Genomic DNA, 24,219 nt, shown 5'->3' on the forward strand with positions numbered 1-24,219 from the left:
AACTGATATTTCAGGCTACAGTAAGAAAGAGAAGAAACGATGGGGAAGCAGAGAGGGTTGTGAATGCAAGATGGCAAGATATTTATGAAGGAGGCTGTCAGCCCTATGAGGAAGTTCAGGCAAGGAGAACGCCCCGAAATAGCAACTCCCACTTTAGTATAAGGTTATATTAACTTAATCTTGCAAGTCCAGAAGTATTTATCTCCCCCTATAATTTTAGTGTCCAAGAAACTAGGGTGGGTACCTTCTGAGATGTTTGCCACACCCCTACTCCTTCTGCAGGCTCAGCTGCCTCTTATCTGACTGTCTGCAACTCTTCCTTCTGTCTCCCAAGGTCATTGTCACATACTGTTACATTGGCAGGCCTGTTCCTAATAAATGCCTGTTTGGAAGGACTTCTGTGGCATGGAGTACAAACATCTTATTCTAGGCCAATGCTTAAGCTGAGGAGAAATGGAATTTCTCCCAAATAAATGACAAAATTATTTCCTGCTTGTATCTCTCCAGATATGCTGAATTTGTAATTCTCAACATTACCAGCCAGGGTAATAGAATTGTTTGTCATGTTATGAATTTTATTACCCCAAATGCATGGAGGACCTGAGCTGGTAAAGTCAGTTTTATAATGAGGACAATGCACTTTCATTTCTTCCCTGGATCAGGGTTTAAAATGGGGATCTGCAAGGTTTCATTTGATAAACTCTGATCACACCTTCTTTGACTGGCTCATATGTTCAGCTTTCTCAACCATGGTTTACTGAATAAATCTCAATGGCAAGGCACCCCCAAAAAGTATGAACCAGGATCCCCAGGCTTTTCTCATGCATGAAAAATGACACCATCTATTGTACCTCCCTCAGATCCCCTGGGATAGTGGTGGGATTCAGCCAGTTCGCACCACTTCGGCAGAACCAGTAGCTAATTTTTTGTTGCCCAGGCCCAGAATGGACTTCCGAAAACGGCATCCACACAGAGAACCGGTTGTTCACATATTTGAATCCCACCACTGCCCTGGGATTACTTGATTTACTCCCAGATTTAGCCATGTGAGATACCAACTAAAATACATTGCATGTAAAGTTAGAACATAGAATAACAGAGTTGGAAGGACCTTTTAGGTCATCTAGTCCCAATTGTTGTATTTGTGAAATGCTATGAACATCAAGAATCCATCCATGTTAAATTTGACATCAGACAATTTTATATTGTGAATGGTCCAGAGATAACTGTGAGCAGGTAGTAGAAATAAGTAATGAAATTTTGTTCCAAAATGATGGCTTCTCTTGGAAGATCAGATCATTTCCTACATTCAGATATTGACAGAAGTCTCTGAAGTTTGTCCCTAAAATCCTGAGCAGTGACTATACAGCATGGAATCGAAGAGCAAAAGTTCTGCATAATAGAAGTTTGGATCAGTACATTTATGATTTGGTTGGTATTTTTCCTCCCCTCCCCTGCCCAGCTCTCCGACAATCTATCTTCTTTTTCAATTGGGCAAACACGAACACCTCAAAACACTTAACTGACTTGGAGAAAATATAACATAAGCCTTTCTTTTCGCTCTGGTTCTTGCTGTCCTTTTATAGGTTGTTTTTTTTTCTTTTCTTCACTGAGCATAGAGGCTGGCATCGATCCATCTTGGCAACAATCTGCTTTCACTTGCTAATCATTCTAAATATTGAAAATCAACGCCTAGAATAAACAGCTCTGCAATGGGGCCAGTCTTTGCTCAGTTTGGAAATGCTAATCTAGGTAGTCTTTGTTTCCTTCTGTGGATTTGAAGCCTTGCCTTCTGAGCAAGTCACAGCTGATGGATCTCCAGACCTTCCCTCCTCCCACTTCTGTTTACATTTTTTTCCCTCTCATTCTGAAAATCCAGCGCCTTTTTACATTTCTTGCTAGGGTGGGAAAAAAAAAGTAAGGAATGGTGCAGAGGAGCAGAAGGGGTGGACACATGTCGCATAGTAATGAAGAAACTAGACTCCAAAGTTTAGGAATTCCCAGCTTCTGGTGTGTGAAGAAGGTTCCAGAAGTTCAAATATTCTATGTGCATCTGCTTCCTTATTGTGCATAATGAGACATCATGAGTATGGACTTTTTAAAGTCTGTGTCTGTGTGAGTGTGTGTGTATGTAGGAAATGGTTATATTTGTTCTTTTCAGCCAGAAAATCTCAAGACAGTGAGTTTCTTGAGCCACGAGTCTAATCCAGGATCAAACAAGATATTCAAAGTGTAATAGTCTCATTATCCAATTTTCTTTCTCCAGTGCTCGTATCATTGAATTTTAATTCTGCACCCTAAATAATGTTAGGATTCAGTAGACAGGTTTTGCTTTCCTAATCAAATGGCGAATAGCCATTTCACATATTCACTAGGTTACGAGGTGATAACAAAGAGAGGTTGTTTGGTCATCTGGAATTTTTGCATCATTGATCTGGCAACTCTTCTGTAAGCCAACTTCATATTAATGATATTAAGAAATAACTTTTATGTTGTTCTTTATGCCATGAAACAGCCATGGATAATTTAATTACCATTTTTTCTGTTCACAACACTGTGAGCCAAAATCTAACCTTATTGATTGGGCTTAGATAATTCATTTAAATTAAAAATTACTGGCTAGGTTCAATATGCCATGCAAACCTAGTATACACTTAAAACAAAACTTCTACAGGTCAAAACACAGCAAGTATTGCTGATCCAGTGTTATAGTCCAGGCACCCCACACTGAAGACAATACTTAAGACACAAATAATTGTTCTTTGCAAAGGCAAGCTAAACACTCAGAGGCACTGGCACAGTATGTCTTCAGCAAAATCCCTTGGGATGGAAATTCCCTATCAAGAGACTGTGCTCAGAACTAATGATGTTTAGATGATTGCAGAAGAAGTCTCTATGATAACTCAGCAATGGAAGAAGAGAGTGTCATCTTTTGTGCTCAGGTATATAAGGTTCCCTAAATTGCCAGGCTGAGGTACACTTGAACCTAAACTGCCTTTAATTCAAAAAGTTAATGTGGTTGAAATTGTACCAGTGCAGGTTACTCAGAGAATGAACTGCAAAGATTCAGACATGAATAAGCTATGATTTTGAAAAATGGCAGTACTCCTTGTGCACAAGACAACTGCACATCGCAAACTTAAAAGGATTATATGTAACAGGTATGTATAACTCTGAAACAGATAAGAGACCTGTTAGGGAACATGGGTTTGACTTTGTATTTGAACGAAGCAAGCAAGAAGGTATAGGAGTAAGAGGAACTGGATTTTGACTAGACTAATATTTTGCTGTCATTTAAAACCTTTCAGGCGATAACTGTTTCCCCAAATTTGACAAACTCAAATTTTAGGTGATCATCGTGATGCAAGAATCCTGCATCTTTTTTGAATGCTGACAATTCATCAGACAAAAAAAAAACCCAATTATTCCTCAACAAATGTCCAGAAAAAGCTAAAATGAAATGTTCTCTTACTGATAACATTAGTGCCTCCTGGATGTGTTGAATTACAGCACTCCTAATTCACAACCAACTACTCTTGTTGTCAGCCCAAGGCCAATTTTTGTAGGCAGTAATTCCTTGAGAAATACAATTCCTTGAAAAACATATCCAACCCCCTTCCCTAGAATGCAGGAGAGGCCTGGAGGGGAGGTTTCTGTCAGATGGAAGGGGGTGGAAGGAACTGGCAGTCTTGCTCCTGAATGACAAACATCAAAATAAGTCAAAACAACAGAGCAAGTAAAGTGTTTCCTTGGCTTGGAGATAAGCATGATGAACCTGCCATTATAGAGCAAGGCACAAAAGGAAAAGCCGGTTGAAACAGAAGAAAAGGTGGCAACACCATGGGGCAGTCAGTATTGCTTTCCAGATGAGCTCATTTGCTCTGAATTGCCAAAGTTTGTTTGAAATTTATGTTCCTACTTGCTTATTGGGTTGCAAGACCACAGGACTGTGAGCTAATATCAGCTTTTTTGAACCTGATACACTAGGTCTACAGTTCCTATCATTTTCAGCTACTATAGTTACTGTATGGGTATTGTCACTCAACATATTTAGAGAAGGTGAAGACAATGGATATGGTGGACCGAGTCTGGGAGTATAGGAATATCTGTGGAAGAATTACAAACTGTAGTTCAAGTTGGTGTTTACCCATGCATGCAGTCACCAGGAATCAAGGCCTAATTCAATGACACCTAGCCAATTGGTTAGCTAAGATTCAGACAGCATGATTTTGTGGAAAGCTGCCTCACAATATGCATGCTTGTGCTGAAAAAAAAACATGTTCATGGAAAGAGTCCCACTTTAGGAAGCCCATCTCCTTTTCCTGTAGTTCCAAGAAATTCCACCACAAGGATTTATCTAAGCAATGTTAGCCTTTCCTTGATACCCTTTTCCTTCCTAGGTGCCTGTTGCACTCCTTTGAACTTTTCCCCCAGGCCTTCCTTTCAGTCCTTCATTTGAGTCCATTTACGAATACTTTGAACGGAATGAACGAAAGGCTCTCTAGTGGTAGAGAAATGTTACGAATCCACTCTCAAATCAAAGTGGCCCAAGAATAGTCAAGCTAAGAGAGGTCCTAGCCCCTGGCTGTTCTGTTTAGCACTACTGTAGAGTTGTGCTGTGTGTCCTGCAGAGCAACCTGCCCCGGGGAGCTCTTTACTCTTCTTGCTCTGTAATTACAGTGCCTCCTTCCTTCCATGCACCCAAGGGAGGCCAGGGAGGTAAACAAATATAAACAACCACCATGGCACCCAGCCGTTACTGGATGACATGCTTCTCAGCTGAGACGAAGAGGTGGCACAATACAGCAGGCAAGCCAAGGCATGCCCATGAAAAGAAGAAGGGGCTTGGGAGAATAGTTGACCAATGACCTCAAATCACAGGTGCAGCCTGTCCTTTTCACATCAAGTTTGCTAGCAAAATAGCCTGTCAAATCCAGTTCTCTCAGCCCACATCCTGGTAAGGGCAAAGAGTAACCGAAGACCTCTGATTTCTCAAAATGGGGATGTGGCCTCTGAAGAAGATCCTTGGAGTTATCTTTAGCTATTAGAACAGGGCTTGTGGTCTGTAAGCATTTTCCCATGGCTACAGGCTGAGTGGCATGTTATTGATACCACCATACAATAAATCAGAATAAAAGTCAAATGGAGTTTCACTGGGTTTAAAGAAAACAAGAGCTTCCAATGGGGAAGGATACAAGCTGCCATCTCTGCTCCAGAGCAGGCTTTCATAAACAGGCACCTTCCAGGTGTTTGTGACTGTAATCACTATCATTTCCAGAAATGGAGGCCTGCAATGAATTGGCAAACACCAGACTGGGGAAAGCAATTCCGCCTGAAAGATCTTGACCAAGACCTCCATCTTCCAGTTTACCCTGATTGCTGCATAAATCTTCGCCTTCAACAAAGGCACTGCATGGGCTACAGAATGAGTAACTTTGTGCCTCTTCATGTCTAATGCATAAATTCCTACTCATCCAATATATGCAGAGTATTGACTCTGTTCAGGCAATGGTAAAAGAGGATTTTTAGAGCACCCCCTTCCCGTGCAGTAATTAGCTGACATCCCAAACATTCCATCTCAGTCTCCATCACTACGTTGCAGCTAGGTCAGTAGCAAACAGACATAAGATTCCTCATAAAATATGTACCAGTTACATTTCTCAGGATCTTTTGGGGGGATGGATGCAAAGAAATCTCAAAGTGCTAAACTGGGTTGCATAATTAATTGTCCTCCTCAAGAGAAATGTTTCTGAAACACTTTTTTATTGCACTATTTTATTGTACACTTACCAGAACAATGTCTATTTTTCCCCCTGACCTTTTCCACTGAAGAAAAAAGACACACCGTATGTGTGTTGACAACACATATATTCTCCATTCAAGGATTACTGCCTGAGCTCTCCCCCAGTTACACATTGTTGCAGCCCATGGTGCTGCATTTATTTAATCTACAGTGCCCTGTCAAGCACTGGCTTTGAAAATCAGCTTCTCCCCCTCTCTTAATATGGACATACTTCAGATGCTTAACCTTGCAATGGATTGGGTTGTACTTATTAAAGCACAGTAGAATTTAAAAGCATTCTAAATCTTTTCGGTTTGGACAAATGGTAACAGAGAAGAGGGAAGTAAAAATGGTGTAATAACATTTTCTGTTCATGTACAGTTATATACACCAGCATTTTAAAAAAGGTTTTGACTGACCTGAGTGAGGTATGCAGTTGAAAAGGGTAAAAAAAAGATGTTAAAAATAATTAAATTAAATACCAACATTACTACTTTTACATCATTATTTAACTTCTTATTTTTAACACAAACTTATGGCCAATGATGATTCCAAGATTTTAAATAAATTTTAAAAGTATAACAAGCCACACACATTCACAGGTACACATCTCATATGCATAAAAGCAGATTTCATATACTAGGATTGCTGGCAGAAGCAAAGAATCTTGGGGGAAATAAGGCTGTGCTGACTTTCCTGTGGTCAATTTGCAGCCTTTTGATATTTGAACATTTTTAGGACTTTTTCCCCTTGCTGTGCTTTTTTAAAAAGTTTAGGGTTTTAATTATAGATTGTGACATTTAATTATGGATGTGACATTTTGATCCCTTTAAATCACTGTTAATAAGGGAAGAGTAGGTTGGGAATCTTTGATTAAAGAAAAATAGCATAGCTTGTATTCAAAACACTAACTTCTAAAGGCCCAAGAAAGAAAAATGGGATGTCTCATAACTCACACTAATAAAACGAGTCTACTGCATGGATCTCATTCAGAGTCACTTTCAGTGTCCTGGCATCACTATCTCATGCATAGTTGGTGGTCTTCTACTGTCGGTGCCTAGACTGTAGAAATCACCTCCAAAAGAAGATTTCAGCTTGACTCATTTATGAATTTCAAACAAGTTAAGGTAGAAAATCAACAGAAATAGAATCTAGGTCTGCAAAGTGATTTATATGCCATATAGAGAGCTGTAACTTTAGAAATAATTCTAAATTTATTTAAACAGAAAGGAAATGCTTTGTGACTTAGACAAAAAGAGTGTGATAAGTTGATCACATCTGTTCACTTGCTCTGTCTTCCTACCAAGTACTAACTGAAGACAGGTAATTTTCTAGTTCCTAATCTCTTTCCTCATGGTTCTTTAATTTTATTCATCCTTGGTCTGTACAACTTTTCAAACAGAAATGTACTTTTTAAAATTCATTGAGGTGTCAGGGGAGTGGGCTGAAATGTTCCTTTTTTTGAATTTCTAAAGACTAAAATAGATGTATTAAATCTAATCCATACCTGGCCTTTAAAAATTCCAGCATTCACAAGTAGATCCAGAGCCCAAACAGGATAAAAACTCATAAGAGATTTGGTAAACCATTAGGAGAGACATCTAATGATAAAGGCTGTTCGACAATGGGACAGATTGACTCAGAAGCTAATAGGCTGTCCAATTAGACAGCCATCTGTTGGGTAACTTTCTAAGGTTTTCATCAAAACCAAGATTCCACCAGAGACTTTCAAGTTCCTTTTCAACTGATTGTGTTAAAAAGGGAGGTCTTAAAAAGAAAGTTGTCATCCTATTTGAATTTTCCAGAACGAGGGACTGGTGAGGGATTGTATGGATGAGTAGGTGTATCAGTTCCTCTATTCATTAGCAAAGTCAGTAAAGGGTAAGAGTGCAGTAGAAGATCAGAGGGGAATTAGCCAAAGGAATCTGGGAGTCGTGCATGGCTCATTTGCTTGGTTTGCAGGAGGTAGCGCTTTGCTGTGGCAGCTTTCACTATGAGACATATTAACAAGGAAGAATGTATAAATATCCAAAGGTCATTTGGCTCCACTATATAAGAATACAATTAGCAGCAGCTTCAATCATCAGAAATATTGAAAACTTCTGACCATATAAAATCTGGAGTGTGGAGCTATTACAGAAAATCCTACAGAAATCCCATGCAGGGATTTACACTTAATAGTAAATTATAATTTATCAATGACATCATCACTTATTTTAAAGTATTATCAACATAACGTTTCTCTGTCATTTAGAGCAGGGGTCCCCAACCCTTGGTCCGTGGAGCAGGACCAGGTCACGGCATGCCAGCAACCGGTCCACATAGACAAGCAAAGCCCCATCTGCAGGATGCAGGCAGCATACAAACCGCGCCTCCTCTGGTCTGTGGAAAAACCTCTCCACTTCATCAGTCCCTGGTGCCCAAAAGCTTGGGGACCTCTGACTTAGAGAGGTCTTCTGCTATTCTTTAGTCATTTAGTTAGATTGACTTCCTATTATGCTGGCCCTATATATGCTGAACATTTTAAGTGTTTTGTATTCTTCTATAAGATAATATAAAAGACTGGCATTAGAAATAATATAATGCCTACTACAGTGACCTACAGAACAGTATTACTGTATTTCTCATCCTGCTAGCCATTAGTATTAGTGACTTTGAGTTTGAGATATACAAAATAAAGTGATCTATTTTCAGAATAGACATTTTAACATGAAATGTTCCATTTCCCATGCTGACTGGCCCAATCTGAACATTCAGAGAGAGTCCATCTGGGGAGAAATAAAATGTGCTTTTTTAGCTAACAATTTTTTACATAATATTTTACATAACAAATCCTATACCTTGTGAAAATAACTGACTGAATTCTTACTCAGCATGAAAGTTTAAGAATTACAAATATCCTATATCTATGTGGCATCAGCTAAAACAGGCTGTCTCAAACCATTAAGAAATACAGACTTCTAATATTTAGAATGCTGCACATAAGGAAGTGAATAATGAATTCCATACTTGAACATATAGCTCACTAGCTATACGCCAACCAATTTCTCAGCCCAAATGACTTCACGAGGATTTTATTATGGGTTAAAACGAGGTAAGCATTTAATTCTGCCTTAGGCATGTAGCCAGCTGGATAACCTTGAGCCAGTCACATTCTCTCAGCCCCAAGAAGGAGGCAAGGACAAACTATTTCTGAAATCTTGCCAAGAAAACTGTAGGAACTTGTTCAGGCGGTCACCAGCAGTCAAAAACTCAAAGGCACACATGTGCGAGCTTGCTATTAGTTCTCAAAGGGGAAAAAAAATCTGTCCTGCTATATCTTTTAGTGGCCTTGTTAAATTGACCATGGTATCTTTCTTGACAGATATTCAGGGAAGGGAGTTGCATATATAGTTTGATGATGGTTATCTTCCTGAAAGGTTGATTTCACAGAATAGTTCTGGAAATATCTGCTCAATTCACACCTATAGGTCTATGGAGTTCCACCAGATTCTATTTTTGCCCATTATATTTAATATATACAGGAAACCACTGGATAAGGCTATCTAGACTTTTGAAATTTAGTGTCACCAATATGGTGATGGATGGCTATGCGACTCTTTGAAATAAATATGCAGATAATATTCTATTTTTTTCTGACTGAAGGGACACTGTTGTTAGTTAACATAATAGAGTAGATATGCCAATAAAAGAGAATATTTGTAGCTAAGGGTTAAAATGACAGGTCCTTGGTGCTCTGTGATCTTGCTTGTTTTCTCGCAGACGTTTCATTACCCAAACTAGGTAACATCAGCAGCAGCGCTGATGTTACCTAGTTAAGGTAATGAAACGTCTGCAAGAAAACAAGCAAGCTCACAGAGCACCAAGGACCCCTCAGAGTAAATATGGGCTAGTAATTCAAACTTCAATAATAGAACAAGTTCACTCTGTAATGAGTATAGTAACACTCTCTTTGAAAACAAAGTTATGTAGCTTCAGAGTTATCTAGACCTGATCCCAGAGATTACCTCAGGTAATCAGTAGTAGATAGGACAGGTGCATCAACTATGTTCAGTCTTCCAAAATGCAAATTTTTGCCATGATGACACATGATTAATTATCTTCATGTCTGGATGATCCCAATGTGAATTACTCAAGATTGCCTTTGAAGCTGACTTGCTAAAAGGAATTGCACAAAGCAGCATGTGATTCCTTATTGAAACAGCTGCACTGACTTCAAGTTTGTTTTGGTAAAACTTAAAGTGCCAGTATTGAGGTTTAAAACCTGAGGGGTTTTAGGACCAGAATGTCTGAACAACTATCTTTGTCCATAAAAACTCTTTCTTTTGAGAGCAACCTGAGGAATGTATTTGGTTGCTTTAACAACAACCCTCAAGATCTGTCTACTCTAGATGGTATGATTAAAAGAGCATTTTGACTATCTGCATTGGAGACCTGCTGTTGTTTTAAAAATGTTTAAATGCTGGAGTACTTTTCCCTATCTGCCCTTTAATAATTTCTGAGGGTTTTTTGTGAATATTGTGAGCCACCTAAAACTCTACAGAGAATAGGCAGGGTGTAAATGTTTCAAATTCAGTAAACAAATAAACCAGCAATGGGAGAAAACTGCATCATGTGGATAGGATTCTGAGCCCTGTCTCTCTTTTACACCACTTCGGAGAGAAGAATTGAAATTTTCCAATGTTTTGAAAGCCTTGAACTTATGATTTTCTGGGTAGAGTGTAATCACCCTCAAAGGTGATGGCCGATGTAAGATAAAAAAGATTAGAGTACATGTTGGGAGATGGGAAAGTGGTGCAATTGGCACTCGGAAGCTTGTTCTCACACATTGTTTCATTGTGAAAACATCATAACGTCATACAAAGGGTGGGGGGATTACAAAGGGAGTTCCCAGACTAAAGTGTCCTTGGTTTCAACCAAATAATGAAAATCTTGTAATTTTATGTTAACCCAAACTGCATGTTTATACGTGAGGTTTAAATTGCCCTGGAGACTCTCAGTCATTTGCATTTATAATGCAAATGAGCACCCTGCTCCATAGAGATTTCACCAATTGCAACTCCTGTTTTAAGCCATGTGTATGAAATGGCCCTAAATTATACTGATATGTTAAGTGTTTGTGTGTATGTATGATTATCTATCTATCTATCTATCTATCTATCTATCTATCTATCTATCTATCTATCTATCTATCTATCCATCCATCCATCCATCCAACACAGAAGACACTTTCCTTTTCTTCAGATACTTTTGGATAAAAATATTTCCTTCAATAGTATCATTTGATGTGGAACTAAGAGTCTAAATAAACAAAAGGACAGGAACATCATACAAGAAAGTTCATCAAACATTAAAATAAAGTTCAAGAGTCAATTCTGGATAATTCTGCAGAATCTCAGAATCCACCACCCTTAGTGGGATTGGAGACTTCCAGCTACTCTAGACCAGTCATAGATGCTTCCCTTTGCAAGGGTTGCATTAGTTTGAAATTGACCTTTCATCTCAATGTCTACATGAAACTATGGAGTTCCTGTCAGCCCTTGCAAGCTGATCTGCTTCAAAAATTAAATTAGCTCATCTTCTACTCTCGAAGAAACCCTGAGAAGATACTTTTGCAGTCTTTCCTCTGAAGCTGTGGGATCAATAGTTGTTCACTAGTGGAAAATTCTAATTTCTGGCTCTGGGAATTTCACCTCCTTCATTTGGAAGTCAAGGTGCCATGATAAATTGTTGTCTCTCTTGCCACTATCCTTAACCACAAAACACAGCAAGGTAATTTGGGGGGAGAGGGGGGTAAATTGTTGGCTGGAGTGCTGATTTTTGTGCCTTATCATTGACTCTCTAAAGGTGAGGAAGGGAACATAGGTCAACTAGGCTGTATAGAAGTGCCAAGAATCTGTGAAGCATTATCAGGTAACCTGAAGTCCAAAGGACAGAAATGACTTCATGTGTTTCTTTCACTTCCCTGAACCCCATGCAGTGGAAGGTCATATGAGGATGATTTATTCATCACACACCATTTTTCCTAGCATCCCTACTCCTGTGAACCCCCTTTGTACAGAGATACATTAGAGCTGGCTTCCTTCAGCAATAATAATAATAATAATAATAATAATAATAATAATAATAATAATAATAATAATAATAAACAACCTTTATTGTCAAAGTACAACATGTGTACATTGAGATTAGCTGAGCATCCCCCCGTGATCTCTCCCCCCAACACACAGTGACAACAAGCCCTCCATCCCACCACACTATGTGAACCAACTACACCACACACCGGCCTCCCAAGTCAATTCTGCATAAGATTATGTCCCATTTAAAAGCCTAACAGCCCACGGATAAAAGCTATTTTTCAGCCTGTTGGTACGGCTGGCTATATTCCTATATCTCCTACCGGATGGTAGGAGAGTAAAGAGATACCGTCCAGGGTGTGAGTCATCCCTGAGAATCTTCCTCACTCTTCCAAGGCAATGAGCCCTGGCAATGTCATCCAGTGGTGTCAGGGAATGGGAAGTGATGCAAAAACCTATGTTTTAAGAAAAATAGGAAGCAAAAGTCATGCATTAAGCCTCTGTTAGGCTATATGCAGGTAATTACTTTTTTAAAACTCCAATTTTCAAAGAAAAAAAAAGGAAGGCCAAACATTTTATCTGCATCATTGTCAAGGAAGTTCTGTGATTATTACTATGTTCTTTGGGACTCTCTAAAAGGCTGCTTGAAAAACAAAATCCTTGGCCAGATTTTCCAACTGCTTGCATCATTATGATGCAAATCAAAAAGGCTTTCCTGGATCTAAACATGGCTTAAATATTAAAACAGCTTTCTAGACCTACTGCAGAACTTGATGGATTCCAGTAAGGCTAATTTCACTTGATGTGGAATTACAAAACTGTGGTTGTGGTAGCAGTAATTAGGGGAGCACCCTAACGATGAAATAACGGAGACCGATGATCTTCTGTGGGTACTAGCAGATCAAGAGGGCTGTGGTGAGCATTTTAAGCTGGAGTAGAGGATCTTGCTCATTCACATCCCAAATCCCATCAATAACTTGAAAAAGCACACGTTTGAAAGCCTTGTTTGAACTCAATCTGCGCAATCTGTACCACTCTGTGTTCATCGATCCCACCCAAGTTAATTATCTAGGGGGGAAAATTAATCTGTAATTATATGTTTTAGTTGATGAATCTTCTAATTATCTTGATTAAATCTTGCAGCCCTAATTTCATTTTGCAGAAAGAAAGAAAGCGCTTAGTTGTGAAGATCAAATGACTCTAGACTATTTTTTTTAATGCTCAGAATCAGTTCAAAGCAAAATTGTATCAGACAGAAAAGGGCCTAAGATGTAAACTTTGGAAGCTTGCTATACTATACTTGATCTGAATATAGAGTTTTCACAAATGACAAAATATTATATTTATTTTGCTCAATACGTTTCCAAGAACGTTTTCTTCTTAGACAATGCAGTAACTCTGGAGAAATCAATCAACTGTTCCATAGTCTTTATACTGATGTACACATACATTGTCCTGAAAAATGTATGTATACTGATATATGCATGAATGCACATATGCATACATGCCCACACATATTCACTAACACACATTTCTGATCCTGCTGTATGCAATTTCAGCTTCCTGAGATAAAAAAGCAGCAGAACTTCATATTATCCTTTAAACTGTATATATAACAAGATGCTACTTCACCATAAAAACTGATGAATTGCATTGAAATGATTTGTTTTTTTCCTCTGAATAAGAACACTTTCAAAACACGTTTAAAAACCCTAATTTGGTAAAGCAGACAAAACAGTTAAACCAATCCAGTTGAATAAATCAATTCAGTTTCCATTATCCTGTAGGGCATCTTTTGTAAATATTAATTATATATTCTTTTGATTTACTTATAGAGGAGAAGCAGTTGAGAATAGCATTTCTTGAAGTCGCAATACTGTGGGAAATTAAAAAAAAACCTATGCTGACCAAATATTTTTTCAACCCAACTATTTAAAATAATCCCCTATGGCATTTTGTTCTCTTCCATGTGCTTTACAAAATTACTCTTGCTAGAACTAGGGCCACTCATTAGGTTGGATTGTTAGCAATAATTGTGCCCTTTTTTGGATGCTGGAAATTTTAATTAATTTAATTTAATTTAATTTAATTTAATTTAATTAGATTTATATACCGCCCTTTCCCAAAGGACTCAGGGCGGTTTACAGGGTATTTTAAAATCAAACCAATACAAAATACAAAAGTTAAAAAAACAATTAAAAAAGATTAAATTATCCCTAAAAATAAAAACCCGTTAAAAATCCTCAGTCCTGGCCGGAAAGCTCAAAGAGCCAGGTCTTCAGGTCCCGGCGGAATGAACGAAGGTCAGGGGCAGTCCTAAGCTCCATGGGCAGCTGGTTCCAGAGGGCAGGAGCACCCACAGAGAAGGCCCTCCCTGTGTGAGTGCACTGGACGAAGGGAACTTGATGCTGGCAGCAGGTGTTCCCTCAAAGCCAACAAACTTTTTTAAAAAATCTAATCTTAATCCATCCTGGTTCTTCTTGATTCTTAGCAGCTCTTGCTACCTTCTGAACTAGGGGTTTGCTATGTGAATTACTTTTACTAATGTTTACTAAAATTTGCTTTTTTGAAGGGCCAAGCCACACAGTCAACTATACTCACATGTAGTCAATTAAACCCAACAATTCCAACATGCTTATCATTTTCCCTCAATGTTCCTGCTATTTCTATTTCCTCGATGAAGACTTCCTATTAATATTAAGTTAACAACAGCTGATCCTATTATGGTTTCTTTTACTAGCTGACAGAGAAAATTGCCAGCAGGATAGGTCATGTTGGTATAATGATATGATTCAAGTTGTGTATTACTGTATACTATTTTTTTAGGTTTTTTATACTACCAACTATTATGATAACGCTTCATCACAACCAATTCATTTTCTTTAGAACTGAGCAACTGCAATATTATATAACAGATTGCAAGTCATAGATGATAAATAGGAGGAAAATTTCAAATCTGGATGCCAACTCTCCCTACTAAAATTCTAACTCAATTTTTTACCAGTGATAGTAAGAACTGGGCAGGAGGGGCTTCTGCCCTAATAATTTAACAGCTTCTTGGTATGGCTTTTAGAGGCCATCAGTGGGACAACTAATTTTGTCTCTCCAGTACCCCTCCTTCTCTTCCTTCCAGCTGTGACTTTGTTGCTGGGATTCTGTCTGACAAGAATTTGGCTCTTCACCTTTATCTTGCAGAGTATCTCTTCAAGAAGGAGGAAATGTATAGGAGCTTTTCTTCCCTCCACCTCCATCCTCAGATTTCTCTGAAAAAAAGGTATTTTTTCTCTTTACCACTCTTGGCCAACCAGGAAAATGTTCAACAGTAGCAATAACTGCACCTCTTATTTCTCCACTCTATTCCAGTCCAGTTCACACCCTTTCCAAACACTCAAATGCTTATGGTCAGATAGTAACCAGGAAGTTGTTGCTGCTTCTGAAAGCTTTGAAAAACAGGCAGAGGAAAGCAAGAAATGCAATGCCAGATGTCCCAAAGGTGCTATTCAAAAGGCAATTGGACTTTCTTGGTTTTTTTTCCTTGAAAATGTTTTTTTTTTCCTTGAAAATGTTTTGCTTCTCATCCAAGAAGTGAACTGAAGAAGCTTCTTGGATGTGAAGCGAAATGTTTTCAAGGAAAAAAACCAAGAAAGTCCAGTTGCCTTTTCAACCGCATGCAACGTGGATAATTGAGAATCTCCACAGGCAATGCCAGATGAATAGACAGCAGAACCATTCCTCAGATTTACGTGCCCAAGCAAACAATCCCTAGTGAGGAATACAGCACCACAAAAGCAATGAATAATCCCAACAAATGAATAGCTTTTATTTATCAGAGCCACAAGGCAAAGGGAGTTTTCACAGCTATTGTTATCTGACCAGATAAACACAAGCTCTTGTTAGTGATATAAAGCCCATCCACTTTACTGTTATTTTGCCTAGGAAGGCTCTAGAAACTCAAGGAAATTACATCTCCCAGGATGCAGGGAAGAGCCCTAAGAGGGGCTGTTTCAACAGCTTTCCTCTAGATCTGATGGCTCTGTTGGTTGGGAATTATGGGACTGTAGTATAATAGTGTACTGGAGATCTCCTCCAGATTAGAGAAGACTAAGCTGTTATATTATCCCCTGTTTCAGCAAGGACAAGGGCCTGTCAGTTAATCAATAACTTGTTCTTGCTGCCTTTTAAAAATTTGCGGTACTTGATAACTGATTCTAAAAGGCATGAAGCAACATTTTTCTATAATTTTTTTTAAAAATCCCATTTATATCCCGCCCTTCTCCGAAGACTCAGGGCAGCTTACAATCTAAAGCACAAATCAATGTGTTTAGCAATAGCCTTCATTCTATGTATATGCCTGCTTATTAGGGCTTTCGCCCCCCCCCCAAGCGGCATTATTACAAAGTCAGCTTATTTCCCCCAACAATCTGGGTCCTCATTTTACCTACCTCGGAAGGATGGAAGGCTGAGTCAACCTTGAGCCTGGTGGGACTCGAACCTGCACTAATTGCAGGCAGCTGGTGTTACTTAAGGAGGCATTAGCCTTAGTACCTGAAGGAAGCTTGGCACAGGGATTTTTTAAGGTGATTCATGTCTCACATATCGGCTTAAATTAACAAAAAAGGAAGCCAAATCTATTTGAAGGTTAGCAAAATAATTTCAGGTAATATTTTATAAAGTTCTCTGTTCCTTCTGAATGCATGGGACATTTTTTGTCATAATATAATACAGTATGATTGCAGTTAAAATGAAATATACTTTCAGATAAATTCACAATTACATGATACACAGAAAGAAGGAAAATGGAGAAGACAAATATAACAAAGATGGAACATTTTCTTTGATTTTGGAGTTTCTGAAAAGGTATTATTTACAAGGAATTCCCACTATTTTCATAAATACATGCTCTTCTGATTTGAAATAATAAACTGAAAATATTATAGCTAATAAGACTAAACAAAGCATTCTTATAAGGGAGCCTCACAATAGGCATTTTCTCTGCTGCAAGAATTACGTAAGATAAAATAGAAGCATATCATATAAGCATGGCATTGGTCATGCTTATAAAGAAAAAAGAGATATAAAAATAAACTCTACGATCACTCTGCAGATCTACTAGCCCACTGGGATTTAGAAGCCATTAGAAGAAGTAAAAGCCATAAAATTCAAAATGATGCCACAAACTTTTTATTACTCACTGGGAATATGTCTCATTGGTAAACTGTCACTCTCTCTTGGAGGGATGACTATAAGAGGGGCACATATTAACACTGGGTGTAACTGTGAAAATATAGAATTGTGACTTCATGAGAAAGAGACAGAGAGAAAAACCAGTCTCTTTTCTTTTGCAGATTTCCCTCTTTCTTCCTACTGTTCTTCACTATTCAATATCCTCCAGTGGTTGAGTAGGGAAAAAAGTATGGCAGCCATATAAATTGCCCTGCCCTGCTTTTTGGACTCTATTCTGCCTTAATAGTAAGTGTTGTCCTTATAGTTTTAATGTGGGGCACTGGTGGATTCCCCAGGCTTTGATTTCGCTCCTACTAAATGTCATTTACTGGCAGGAAAAACAACAATCAATTGTTTTCCTTAACATATAACGAGCAGGCTTGGACAGGTGCCTGGGATGGAGGTTTTAGACACCTTTCCAGTTGCCAGAGTGACAAGTGACACATAGAGTCAGGTGGTTTCTGAACATGTTTAACAACTTTTCAAAGAGCATTAAGCATGTGTGCAAAAGTAGACTGAGTCATAGTCGTGGAGGAGGCGTGTGGGGTGTAGCAAGAGGAAGGTCCTCAGTGACTGGAGGGGAAGAAAGTGCACCCATCTTCAGGAGATGCTGTAGGCTGCATGTAATAATAATAATAATAATAATAATAATAATAATAATAATAATAATAATAATAATAATAATAATAATAATAATAATAATATAACAACAACAACAACAACAGTAGTAGTAGTAGTAGTAGTAAAGGTGGAAGGGACTTTGGAGGTCATCTAGTCCAACCCCCTGCTCAGGCAGGAAACTCTATACCATTTCAGGCAAATGGTTGTCCAGTCTCTTCTTAAAAACTTCCAATGTTGGAGCATTCACAACTTCTGGAGGCAGGTTGTTCCACTAATTAATTGTTCTGACTGTCAGGAAATTTCTCCTTAGTTCTAGGTTGCTTCTCTCCTTGACTAGTTTCCATCCGTTGCTTCTTGTCCTGCCTTTAGGTGCTTTGGAGAATAGCTTGGCTCCCTCTTCTTTGTGGCAGCCCCTGAGATATTGGAACACTGCTATCATGTCACCCCCTCACCCCCCTTCTCTTCATTAAACTAGACATACCCAATTCCAGCAACCGTTCCCTATATGTTTTAGCCTCCAGTCCCCCAATCATCTTTGTTGCTCTTCTCTGTACCCTTTCTGGAGTCTCAACATCTTTTTTACATCGTGTTCTATATATGTCCACTATTAAATAGTGTGATTCATGTAAAAACGGTAAGAATTATCAGTTTATTCCAGAGACCTAAACTGAAAAATCTTTCTATGTTGCAATAACTCTAGCTGAAAGAGTCAGTGAATTTCTCCAAGTATTTCATTTCCCCATTCTCCAACACATTTTTGTGGTGTGTGCACTGCTGTTTGCTAAGTGGATTAGGACTCAGAACATAGTATTTACTTTTATCTGAGCTGCATCAAGAATAGCTGGCCCCCTACCTGAAAGGAATGTCCCAATTAAATTACAAATGACATGTCCTAAATGAATACTACTGTATTGCTTGAAACAAAGCATTCAACCCTTATTTTTTTCCAAACTGGTATATGAGGACACCTAGTGGACAATTTTACAGAAAACTTTTTAAAAACTCATCAATTTTGTGTAAAATCATTAAGATAAAATGGGATGTGCCTTTCTATGACCAAAAGACCAAGTTTTATTGCTTCATTAAAAATAGGAATAACTCAGCCAAATTATGTCATCTGTTTGGGAAAAGAACAGTAAATTTGCATGGTGCTTTATTCAATGTTTACTTAATAGCTATAAAACTCTCTTTCCCCACTAGGCATTCACATATTTTTTGTAGCCGGACCTTAAGAAAACAACCATAGAAGAAAAAATTCATTAGGAATCTTCTGAGGAAGATACACTGATGTGAACTACAGAAATGAGAAACAATGTCTAGGGACATATTCCCATCTCCACATACAGGGACTAAATGAAGGGGTGTCAAACTCGCAACGCCACGTGACGTGTTGCGACATATCGTGACTTTTTTTCCATTGCTGGCAATGGGGTGGGGGCGGTTTCACCATCCGGCCTGTGGGTCGGCAGTACGGACACCCCTGAATTAAAGCATTCAGATCCTTTGAGTAATACTGTAGTTGGCTTCATATGAGTCAGCATACAGTAAGTCTCAAACCTAAATGGCCTTTAAGCATTCAGTTTGTACCTAGACATTAAGGTATGATACTCTTTTCTGATATCCAAGGAATGCAACAGCAGGGCTTTTCAACCTTTTCACCCATTGTACCACTTTTAGGATATGGCAACATCCGAGTACCACCAGTTGCCTAGCAAGGTGTCAAAAACTTGATGACCAAAAAAAAAGGAAAAAAATGATGAAGTACAGGTAGTCCACAACTTACAACAGTTCGCTTAGTGACTGTTCAAAGTTACAATGGCACTAAAAAAGTGCCCCCCAAGCCACAGCTGAGCAAGACAGTTGCCTGCCCGCCTGGCGGCGTTCTTCCTCTAGTCCGAGGTTTTCATTGTTGTGAGCATTTCTGTTGAGGATTGGCAGCAGGGGTGGGGTGGGGGGTATTTGGTTTTTATTCCCCCCCCCCATCTGCTGGGTGGTTGCAGCAGGTTTTGGTCACTTCACATGACCCTGGGACACTGTGACCGTCATAAATATGAATCAGTGCTGCAACATTCCAGCTGATCATCGCTTCTTCTGGCTCAGCAGAAGCACCAGGATCAGCGCTGAGCTCCAGCTGGAGCCTGGCGCTGATCCTGGCACTTCTGCTGAATCCCTGACAGCCATGAAGAAGCGCTGATCCTAGCGCTTCCCCTGAGCCCTGACAGCCCTGCAACTCCGGCCATCTCTCACTCAGGCTTGTGCAGTGCTGCCACCGGTTCAGCTCATTCCCCTCCCCCACTACCACTTTTCTAGGATGGTCGCGTACCACCTGCCAGGTGCCAATGTACCACAGGTGGTACCCGTACCACTGGTTGAAAAGCCCTGTGCTACAGTACCTGTATAAAGAAAATTGGTTGTAATGTGTGCCCTGTAAATATTGTCCCTTATGTCAGGGGTTCCCAACCTCTGAGCCGCAGCCCACTACAGGGCCCTGGCCTATCCGCAATCAGGCTGCGTGAGCGGCAGGCCAGCGTGCACGCATGTGTGCACAGCACAACTCACACCAGTTGAGCTGCCCATGTATACGTATGCACGTCATCCTGACACTCACATGAGTTGAGCTATGTGCACTGGCCTGATACTCACATGGCCCGATTCCCCTCTCTCCCCCCCCACCCCTCAGCCAGACCGCCAAGCTGCAAAGGTTAGGGACTGCTGCCTTAAGTTGTAGGAAGCTAATCAATTGCTTCTATTTGATCAGAAAACATTTTCACATTTTAGAATTTGGGAATAAGTCCATGTAGTCAGGAGAAATTTCTGTTTAAAATATAAGTGCAAAACAAGGAAGTCTGTTGTATTCAAACATTCTACTTCTTTGCAAGTTTATCTGAACATAAATCACTTTACACCCAGTACATTTATTTAGATACATAAGGCATGACAAAAGAGGGGTAAACCAGAATTGGAGTCATAACATCTCAGGGAAAGAAAACAGAGCTCCAGCAAGCAAACTGTATAGCTATCCAAAGGGCAAATAATAACAACAAATACATGACCAAGTAATCATCCAGATACGGCACCTTATATATTTGTGACAGATTGTTGTCATTTTCTAGACCTTTCCATTTTCCACTGTATGTATTGTTAAGAGCAATATGTACTTTTCTGACTCATTTTTGAAAGTTAATTATTTGTGCCCCTATCAGAAAAAACATTTTCATTTAGATATGGTTTATGAAACATAATATTGCTTTTTACATTTACATTTTGCAATTCAGTTTACATCTAACTCATCTTAAGGAAACCATGCTGGGGAATAATGACTATTTAGTAAAATAGTCCCCCTTTTATATTTTGTTTCCAACAGCAGAGTAACAGCTATTGTAGTCTAATATTGAGGAGGTAAAGACATTTGTTTCAATAAATCATTTATAGCTACCAGAGGAGCTAAAATAGTCCATCATAATACATTGGCATACAGGTAGTCCTTGACTTATCTGAGCCTAAATTTGTTGTTAAGTGAGACATTTGCTAAGTTTTACTCATTTTACAACTTTTCTTGCCACAGTTGTTAAGTGAATCACTGCAGTTCATAAGTTAAGTAACCTGGTTGCTTGTCGGGTGGCAAAGGGGGATCACATGACCCTGGGACAAAACAGTCATAAATATGAACTAGCTACCAAGCATTTTAATTTTTTTTCAGATGATCGTGGGGATGTTGCAAACTAGGCTGCAACTATAATAAGTCGTCTTAAGTCACATTTTTCAAACTATTTGTACTAATTGCAAGCACATATTCATCTGAGAGCGACTTCCACTAAAATTCAGTAGGAATTACATCTGAATAGACCTACTTAAGTGTTTGCTAGAATTGGTTCGTTGATAAGACAGTCCTTAAAACCCCACCAAGAACGGTTTTCAAGCAATCACAGGCTATAACTTAAGTACAGCAGCACCGAGCTAGGCGTGACATGCGGGGAGAGCCCCGCCCACTTCTGGACTACCCGTGTGGCGTTCTAAAACCGAACAGCCTTAGACGCTTTTCCAAAATGGCCCACTTGCGCATGCTCGGTTCGCTCCAAGAGAGCCACTCCCAGCATGGCGGCCGTTCAATGCCGGAGGGGCGGGGAATGAGGCGGACGTGGACGAGTTGACAGGAGTGGAGAGGAGGTGCCGGCTTTGTCTGTCAGCTTCCCGGGTTCGGTCAGGTTTCAGGATGATTCCCACCGAGGAGGCGTCCGCCCGGAGGAGAGAAATAGAAGAGAAGCTCAAGCAGGTGGGCGGGTGGTACGTCTTCTCTCCCGGCTCTTCGGAGACCTTCCCCGGTATCAGACCCAACCCCTTCGCTTCCCTCCCCGGGCTTGGCCTTCCCCTTCCCCTCCTTCCCCCGGTCTGGGCCCTCTGAGGCACTTTGAAGAAGGTCTGGGAAACCCTCTGCCTCTCGTGGCGGGATTGGCACGACCCTGTTGCCATCAACTCGCCAATCACGTCTTGGCTCGGGACGTGGGGAAGGAGGAGGCTGTGGGGTTGGTTTGTGCCAGTGTATTATGTAAACTCAGAAAACTGACTTAACACATCCTGGTCCAATTAATGGTGAATTAAACATTGGCTCAAGAAAGATGGTGTCTGTGTGTGTCTACCAGTTAAACCAGGGGTCTTCAAACTTGGCCCTTTTATGACTTGTGGACTTCAACTCCCAGAATTCCTCAGCCAGCTTTGCTGGCTGAGGAATTCTGGGAGTTGAAGTCCACAAGTCATAAAAGGGCCAAGTTTGAAGACCCCTGAGTTAAACAAAGAACTGGGCTTCCAAGTCGTGGTGAGCCTCTATTTAAATATAAGGCATCCCTGCAGAATAACTTAAGCGTGCACTGAAATAAAGTGACTCTTATTACTGGATGATTTAAAGGTGGGTGGTTTTTGTTTTTGTTTTTGCAATCTGCAGGTAAAATATAGGAGAGAGTTGGGGGTGTGTGTGACTAGTTTGGTCCAGTGGTTAAGGCACCAGGCTAGAAAACAGGAAGCTGAGTTCAAGTCCTGCCTTAGCCATTAAAGCCAGTTGAGTGATTTTGGGCCAGTCTCTCTCTCAGCCCCAAGCAGGAGGCAAGGGCAAACCATTTCTGAAATCTTGTCAAGAAAACTGCAGGTACTTATTCAGGCAGTCACCAGGAGTCAAAAACCCGGAGGCACAACCCACCTCACAAGGTTATTGTTATGGAGAAAATAGGAGGCAGAATTTGTAAAATAATAAAAGGTGGAATACAAATAAAAAAATTAAAAGAGGATAATTTTAAAGGAATCAGGGTCATGGCATGGTTTTCAAGACATTTCAATATCACTAGATCACATAAAGATAGCAAATCTACTAGTGGGGCACTATGTTAGCAGTATTATATTGCTACACAATGTAAGAAAATGTTGCTCTGGGACAATGTTTCGACAACAACAGCATCTTTGGTCTTGACTGTCCCACAAAATTCTTTGTTGCTTTCTGAGTGATTGAATATTTTTATGAGACCATGGCAGAAGGCATTTAGAATAAAGTACAGTTGAAATACAGTTCAATTGTATTTTTTCACATAACCTCAAAGAAGTAATTGATATTTTTGAATCTGAATTTACTAGTTTGACAGTGAATGAAATTTAATCTGAATAAGATAGAAGTACTGTTTGTTAACAGAATTTGTGACTTAGGACTGTGAATCAATATGTCTTGGAAGGAATTGCATTCTACTTGAAAGATCAGGTTAGCACAATACTTCTTGATATACTGTCCCTAGATCTTTGGATGGTGATTTTGACGGTGATATTACTGCCAAATATACAGTATATTAAGAATGAGAACTACAGTAAACAATGTGAATGCACCACATTAAGACTATTGTACCGCATTGTTGGCAGGGCTATCTTTGAAGAGAATCATTTCAGTTGATCTAAAATACGAGATTGCTAACTGGTATAACAGGTTTCCAGGTGTTTTTCAGGTTGAATTCATGTGTTGGTTTTAATTTTTAAACCTCTAAAATGATTTGGATTTGGGTTATCCAGAAGATTAACCTGTTTCATTACAAACCTGCCTGATTTGTGGAAGAGCCGCTCTGGAGAGTATACTCATTTACAGAGGTCTATTTGTTGGAGAGATGCATAGAAAAGGGTTCTTCTGTATCAATTCCTAAATACAGAATACTTTTCCTTCCAAGCAATCTGTACTACCTCTCTTTACTTCTCAAAAAAAGAAGCTTGCCAACTTCTCTGGAACATTGGGAACTTCCTTCGGGTATCAGAAACAGTTTCTTTTAATAGAGGAGTGTGCTTGGTTCTTCTATTCACCTGCACCCTCCTCCCAAAGTTAAAAAGGGAATGTTGGTTGATAAATGATTATTTTAAAATTATATTCATATACAGCAGATTCAGGGTATAATTTAACAAGCAAACTCTGATGTGATATTTAAAATAAGACCATGCTAATCAACAGCCAGATTGGTGGCCAAGTGGTAAGGATTTCTACTTTCCCTCTGTATT

The 24,219-nt window shown here is 39.4% G+C and overlaps 1 protein-coding gene across 7 annotated transcripts in view; it reads left to right on the plus strand.

Moving 5' to 3' along the window:
- Nucleotides 1–21,808: 21,808 nt before the first annotated feature.
- Nucleotides 21,809–24,219, plus strand: part of EXOC7 (exocyst complex component 7) — a 43,266-nt gene continuing 40,855 nt past the window's right edge. For 6 of the 7 annotated variants that reach the window (XM_083357081.1, XM_083357080.1, XM_083357075.1 and 3 more), the window contains exon 1: nucleotides 21,809–21,976. In XM_083357081.1, the coding sequence (XP_083213207.1) occupies nucleotides 21,917–21,976 (60 nt within the window). In that variant the 5' untranslated portion in view covers nucleotides 21,809–21,916. Of the gene's footprint in view, nucleotides 21,988–24,219 lie in introns of all 7 variants that reach the window. The other variant, XM_083357078.1, reaches the window with a different exon arrangement.

This window comes from Vipera ursinii, assembly GCF_947247035.1.
Source record: "Vipera ursinii genome assembly, chromosome: 2".
NCBI classification, from domain to species: domain Eukaryota; kingdom Metazoa; phylum Chordata; class Lepidosauria; order Squamata; family Viperidae; genus Vipera; species Vipera ursinii.